General features: G+C 44.0%; 1 protein-coding gene across 2 annotated transcripts; it reads right to left on the bottom strand.

The window, feature by feature from the left end:
* Positions 1-990: 990 nt before the first annotated feature.
* Positions 991-4,230, bottom strand: LOC116366326 (L-rhamnose-binding lectin CSL3-like). 2 transcript variants are annotated; one of them, XM_031818512.1, is made up of 9 exons: positions 4,102-4,230; positions 3,807-3,842; positions 3,682-3,726; positions 3,406-3,541; positions 3,161-3,279; positions 1,862-1,906; positions 1,626-1,761; positions 1,441-1,548; positions 991-1,192 (listed from the first exon to the last, which is right to left on the bottom strand). In XM_031818512.1, exons 1-8 carry the CDS (start codon positions 4,130-4,132, stop codon positions 1,443-1,445), a joined length of 654 nt encoding a protein of 217 aa, XP_031674372.1. In that variant the 5' UTR covers positions 4,133-4,230; the 3' UTR covers positions 991-1,192; positions 1,441-1,442. The 2 variants fall into 2 exon arrangements, with proteins under 2 accessions (XP_031674372.1, XP_031674373.1); XM_031818513.1 differs by having other exon boundaries at positions 991-1,221.
* Between the last annotated feature and the right edge of the window lie 2,896 nt (positions 4,231-7,126).

The following is a 7,126-nucleotide window of genomic DNA, read 5'->3' on the forward strand; positions in this document are numbered from 1 at the left end:
GACTGCAAAATAGTTGGGAAGCGATATTTGATTTACCGAGTCCATGGGACAAGACTTGTGCTTTTCAGCTAATGCAGATTTTGTTGAGTACAGAATCAATTGACCATTTATTTTAGTATTTCCCGCAAGTAGCTTCTCAGGAATGGTTGAAAATGCAAAACATTGATCTAAAATTAACACTAAATATCCTTTTGGAGATCTGGAGAGCAAGTCAAATATAATACTATTATAGTTTCTCAACTCAATCTGTAGTCTATTCAATAGAAATTGTATGTTAATCACAGCATAGTTGAAATATGCTGCGTAGTGTCTGGCCAGCAGAGACAGGTGGGATGGGCTAAGGGAAGCTGAGGTTTGGGATGTGGAATTGGAGATAAGGGGGAGTGGAGTTGCTGGGCAAAGGATAGACAGATGTCAAATTAATTCCAAATACAAATACATTTGAATGACACTGAGGGGCTTTGTTGATACAGTTGAGGCTGATGCCATGCAGGTGTTTGTACAAATGCATACACTCATTCAAATGCTCATAGATGGACATGGTTCCATACATCGTTGGCCTTGCTGTTATATTGGCCTGTATGTTTCTCATTCATTGGTGGTGCATGGAATTCAATGCATTTCTCAGGGTGGAATCTGATGCTTGAGGGGCAGCTCTTGGAGGGCTGTATCGGTCAGGTCCCCATTTGACAGTGGGAGATCTGTCGACGTGCCGTTGACCCTTTGTGTCTCTGGCTAAGAGGCTGTTAGATGACTAATGTGATGTGGTTGGGCAGCTTCCCTGTAAGTATGTTTATTACCAGATGAAATAGTCAAACTGAATCTACACAGAAAGGGAACATTTGGTTCATGAGCCAACCACTTAACGAGCAAGGTTTGTAGAGTCTACACATTGTATTAAAATGTTTACCTATCCAGGCCTGCTTTGTGACCAGATTAGCTGTTGATGCATACGAATTAGGACCAGTAAGAGAGAATAAAGGACACATGTTCAGTAATATTGGTGTGACATTTATTAATGTACAAGAGGCAACTAGTATCGTCTTCCTGCCGCTTCGTTTAATTCAGCCACAGTTCAGAAATTGTTTAAGAAATGCTTCAGCACAATGTACACGGGTTGGAGGAAAACAGCACGACCTGATGAAGATATCCCAGAAGCCTTGTACATCTTCAGGTTCCCCAGGAAGATATCCTGCAAGACAAAATCGTCAGCAGGGTAGCCTAGTGGTTAGAGAGTTGGACTAGTAACCGAAAGGTTGCAAGTACAAATCATGAGCTGACAATGTACAAATATTTCGTTCTGCCCCTGAACAGGCAGTCAACCCACTGTTCCTAGGCCATCATTGAAATTAAGAATTTGTTCTTAACTGCCATGCTAAATAAAGGTAAAATACAACACGAATTCTAGTTCCCAGTCATGTGCACCTATACAAAACTCACATTCAGTCACAGGTGTAAGCCACATCCAAGTACTTATAGGTTCCGACACAGGGGTCACCGAACACAGAGTTGGATACCTTGACGATACACTGGCGCTTTCCATCACACCTGTGTGTCAACAGGTAGAGGTTAACACCACAGCCAATGACTTCCTACAGCTAAATGCACACTGAAGGTTTCAGTACCTTTCTGCCATTTTGCTGGTGGTGGATTGGCTGAGGCAGTTGGTGTTTTTGAGTTGTTGATGTGGGCGCCCAATGGAACACACATCGTGTTGACGACGACCATAGTTGGCACGCTGAATACGGATCTCACCTCGATCTGAGGAAGAGAAAGGACAAACCTTGGTGTTGGTGTGGGCTAGTGACTAATATACACGGCACCACATGATTAAACTGTACGGTAGTGTTGACCAGCTTACCACATAGTAGTTGAGAATCAGAGCCTTCACATATGATGCTGCTTACTGCAAAGACAACACAGGAGTTACACCACTGGCCAGACAAATTAAGACATACATTAGCCTGGTGAAGTGTTAGTGATGCGCACTGACAGGGAATGTTGATTTCAGGTGCATTTTTCTAAAAGTCATTATAAACTCGTTAGCATGAACCAAAGTACAAAAAGTTAGGCGCGTCATCTTCCACCGTTACCTTTTAGTTTCACTTCCTTATGAGCAGTTCTCGAAATGCTAACATTTTAAGCAAACTGGCTGGCTAGACCTAAACTGTTGAAAAAATAATCTGTGCAGTTTGTGCCATCTGTCAGATTGGCTATAAACCCTGCAAAACTGTAGGAGTTGCGCTAGCTAGTTACCGTTCACTGAAACATGGTAAACCAGATTAAGTGCACAAGCATCATATAAGCTTGACACTTGCCTTCCATGTTCTTGCTGGCTAATTGAGCTAGATATGTCAATTTAACAAGGAACAGCAGCAGCATATGAGACAAGTCAAAAAAGTTACTGCAAAAAGGGTCAATGCAGATAGTCATTCAGCAGTTAAGGCAGTTAAGGCTTGGGGGAAGTAGAAGCCTTTCAGGGTCCTGTTGGTTCCAGACTTGGTGCAGCCGTACCATTTGTTATGGAGTAGCAGAGACCAGTATAACTTGGGGGGTGCGAGTCTTTGACAATGTAGAGCCTGCCGACACAGGTGGTGTCGAAATCCTGATGCAGGGAGCGCGGCCTCTGATGTACTGGGCCGTACGCGATACCCTCTGTAGCACCTTGTGGTCAGATGCCATACCTAGTGGTGATGCAGCCAGTCAAAAAGCTCTCAATGGTGTAGAATTCAGAATCGGAGGGCTGACACCAATCCTTTTAGCCTCCTGGCAGGGAAGGGCTTCCTGTAGTCCACTACCAGTTCCTTCGGCATCTTGGCACCACACTGCCAGGTCTCTGACCTCCCTATAGGCTACTCAAACTAAACAAGTTGCATATCCACAGCTTGCTAGGGTTAGTTAGCAGTTGAGGGTGGTTTACACTTGGAGAAACAAAAGTTAACAAGCTGGTACCATAGGGGAACCAACCCATTATATTCCTTTTCTAGCAATCAGCTGAGCTTACTGTTTTACAAGATTAAAAGTGGGTAGGAGAATTAAACAATGTCCCAACATGACACAGTCATACCAACACTAAATATTAAATACTAAATACTAAATACTATTAAATACTATTAAATACTAAATACTAAATATTATTAGCACACATTCAGAGACTGACTTGTTTCTTGCTGTTGGACACAGGAGTATTTGGTGTCCAGGTACTTATAAGTCCCGACACAGGGGTCTCCAAAAACAAAATTGGATGCAGGGACAATACACTCGCTCTTCCCACCGCATCTGTGTGTTTCAAAGACATGTTGAGGTCATGAGTTCATACAGGTAAACACAACAGGTTCCAGCACATTTCTGCCATCTTGCTGGTGGTTGTTTACACTACAGCCAAGGAGTTACAGGTTCTAGTACCTTTCTGCCATCTTGCTGGTGGAGGATTGGCTGAGGCAGTTGGTGTCGGTGAGTTGGTTATCAGGGCGCCCAATAGAACAAACATCGTGTTGACGACGACCGTAGTTCGCACGCTTGATATGGATCTTACCTCCATCTGAGGGAGATGGAGAACAGTGAGGCACGAAGGAGAGCCAAGTATGGGTCTCTATGGTGTGGGCTAGTGACGCTAATCTACAGTATAAACGATCATAGGTGGTCGGTGAGTATACTGTTCAGCAGTGTGGACTAGCTTACCACATTGCAGTAAAGCATCAGAGCCTTCACACGTGATGCTGATTGCTGCCAGGACAAATAAACAGGAATTACACACCACTCACATTAGCTTGGTTAAGTAGTATCATCATTATTACATACAGTACCTCCATCTGTTAGTGTGCAGCAAGCTGTAGCCAGCACTGAAACAACATCACACAGCTAGTTCAGCAACATTCAACATCATATGCACTTGGACCATGAAGCTACAACTCAGCATTGGTCTCTATACGCAAGTTCAGCATTTGGTCTCATATTCCATGCTTTGAATACCTTTTTGCCCAAAAGGAACTGAATGTCCCTCAAATCATATTACATGTACTTCTTTTCACTCACAAATACAAACATTGTCATATATATTTAAATTCTAATCTGCATCAGATACAGATTTTGTATACTCACATGTGACCACCGTCAGTCTCAAAATGCACATGATGCCAGGTACAGGAGTGGTACTAACAGAGAAAATGCAACTGATGATAACAAGATCCAATACACCTGGTATTTATGTTATGTGACATGTCTTAATTTACCCAGGTGTATCTATTTGTCTCCAGGTGCACCTCATTGCAATTAGGGGCCTGCGTTTGGTGGTCAAAACCTGGCTATTGAGTCAGTCTCATGGAGTTAGATAGAGGACTCTAGATGGATGAAATCCATGTTGGCATGAACATTGCCACTGAGGGCTTCCAACAAAGTAGCCATCTAGGTGGAGCTTCTCAAATCAAATCAAATCAAATTTTATTTGTCACATAAACATGGTTAGCAGATGTTAATGTGAGTGTAGCGAAATGCTTGTGCTTCTAGTTCCGACAATGCAGTAATAACCAACAAGTAATCTAACTAACAACTCCAAAACTACTGTCTTATACACAGTGTAAGGGGATAAAGAATATGTACATAAGGATATATGAATGAGTGATGGTACAGAGCAGCATAGGCAAGATACAGTAGATGGTATCGAGTACAGTATATATATATGAGATGAGTATGTAAACAAAGTGGCATAGTTAAAGTGGCTAGTAATACATGTATTACATAAGGATACAGTCGATGATATAGAGTACAGTATATACGTATGCATATGAGATGAATAATGTAGGGTAAGTAACATTATATAAGGTAGCATTGTTTAAAGTGGCTAGTGATATATTTACATCATTTCCCATCAATTCCCATTATTAAAGTGGCTGGAGTTGAGTCAGTGTCATTGTGTTGGCAGCAGCCACTCAATGTTAGTGGTGGCTGTTTAACAGTCTGATGGCCTTGAGATAGAAGCTGTTTTTCAGTCTCTCGGTCCCAGCTTTGATGCACCTGTACTGACCTCGCCTTCTGGATGATAGCGGGGTGAACAGGCAGTGGCTCGGGTGGTTGATGTCCTTGATGATCTTTATGGCCTTCCTGTAACATCGGGTGGTGTAGGTGTCCTGGAGGGCAGGTAGTTTGCCCCCTGTGATGCGTTGTGCAGACCGTTCGTTAAGGAAGAATCACACGGGCCACTTTCAGTCGCAAAACCTTTGAGCATTGCAGATATACATTTCATGAATAGAGACAACGTATTTCCTTAATAATCTCCATGTCGGGGAGACATATTTGTTCAATATAGCATATTTTTATCTGAACCTTCCAAAAGGTTGCATCCTGCCTAACGCTCCCCATTATTCAATCCAGGTTATCTGGAGGGATCAGCCAATTAATTATACACTTGAGCAAACACTGCATAACTGTAGGTAGCATTAAATTGCCACCTTTGGCTTCATACAGTACCTTTTCAAACAAAACACTCTGTGATGGTGTGCAGCCTTTAAGTTTGTTTGCCAACTCATAGAAATTATAGAAGACAATGGACTACTTTAATAAAATGAATATTGCCTCTATTGTCTCTAATGTAATTACATTTGTTATTTGATTTGAATGGAGCTGCCCTTGCGCTCACGTACGCCATAATGGGACACATATAAAGATGATATACTGTGACTATCATTCTCTATGGTCCAATCTCTACGATGTGTTGTTCTGGTGGCTGAGTGTGTGTCCTCTTCCTCTCAACTGTCCATTCTCAGGGCTGCTGGACAGGTGCCTTGCCCGTCAACGTTGCAGCCCTTTGGGTGTTGCACTTATCAGGCTTCACCGCCATTGACCAGAAAGGCTGGTCCTAGTCATTTTGTGCATTTATATGTTCCCAGTTGCCACTCCTGTGAAGGGAGACCGCTGCACTTGAAGGCAGTTCGGTGACCACAGAACCCCAGTACAGGTACTCTATTGTAAACATTATTAAAGTTAACCGTGCTGAATGACTATGTACATATGGCAGCAGTCTCTATGGTACAGGTTAGAGTACCAGGTGGTGTCAACCCAGTACCCTGCTTTTAATAGTGACTAATTTTGGGCTGGGTACTGGGAGGAGGCCGGCTAGAGGAGACGATTTTAACGTCCGATGGACTGGAGTAATCAGTCTCTAGGTCACAGCTTTGATGCTCCTGTACTATCACCTCCTTCTGGATGGTAGCGGGGTGAACAGGCCATGGCTCGAGTGGCTGAGGTCCTTGATGATCTTCTTGGCCTATCTGTGACACCGAGCGCTGTAGGTGTCCTGGAGGGCAGGCAGTGTGCTCCCGGTGATGCGTTGGGCTGACCGCACCACCATTTGGGGAGCCCTTTGGTTGCAATTGCCGTACTAGGCATTGACACAGCCCTACAGGATCCTCTCAATGGTGCACCTGTAGAAGTTCATGAGGGCCTTACAGGACAAGCCAAATTTCTTCAGCCTCCTGAGGTTGAGTAGGTGCTGTTGCGCCTTCATCACATTTTCTCTACGAATGGATCATTTCAGGTTGATTGTGATGTGCACGCCGAGTAACTTGAAGCTTTTCGTCCTCTCCAGTGCGACCCTGTAGAAGTGGATGGGGACTAGCTCTCTCTGCTGTCTACCGTAATCAACAATCATCTCCATTGTTTTGTTGACATTGAGGGAGAGGTTATTTTCCCGGCACCATTCCGTCAGGGTCCTCACATCCTCCCTGTATGCCGTCTTGTCATTGTTGGAAATCAGGCCTACCACTGCTGTCAGCGAACTTGATGATTGAGTTGCCACTCAGTCATGGGTGAACAGGGAGTACAGGAGGAGGTTGAGCACACACCCTTGTTGTTCCACAGTCTTGAGGATCAGCGTGGTGAAGGTGTTGTTGCCTACCTTCACACCCGAGGTCGGCCAGTCTGCCCAGCTGCAAAGAGCGGGGTTGAGACCAATTGTCCAAGCTTGGTGATGTGGTATGATTCTGCTATTTCCTTTACATTTGATCCGGAACTCCCAACAGAAGCTAGCCAGCTAACTAGCTAGTAGTCAGCTTGCCACTGCTAGTTGTCATCAGCTACCTTTAGCAAGGACATATCTCGCCAGTCTGCACAGAGCTTCACAGAGCACAGA

The sequence above is a fragment of the Oncorhynchus kisutch genome, unplaced genomic scaffold (assembly GCF_002021735.2).
Source record: "Oncorhynchus kisutch isolate 150728-3 unplaced genomic scaffold, Okis_V2 scaffold1444, whole genome shotgun sequence".
Lineage (NCBI taxonomy): Eukaryota > Metazoa > Chordata > Actinopteri > Salmoniformes > Salmonidae > Oncorhynchus > Oncorhynchus kisutch.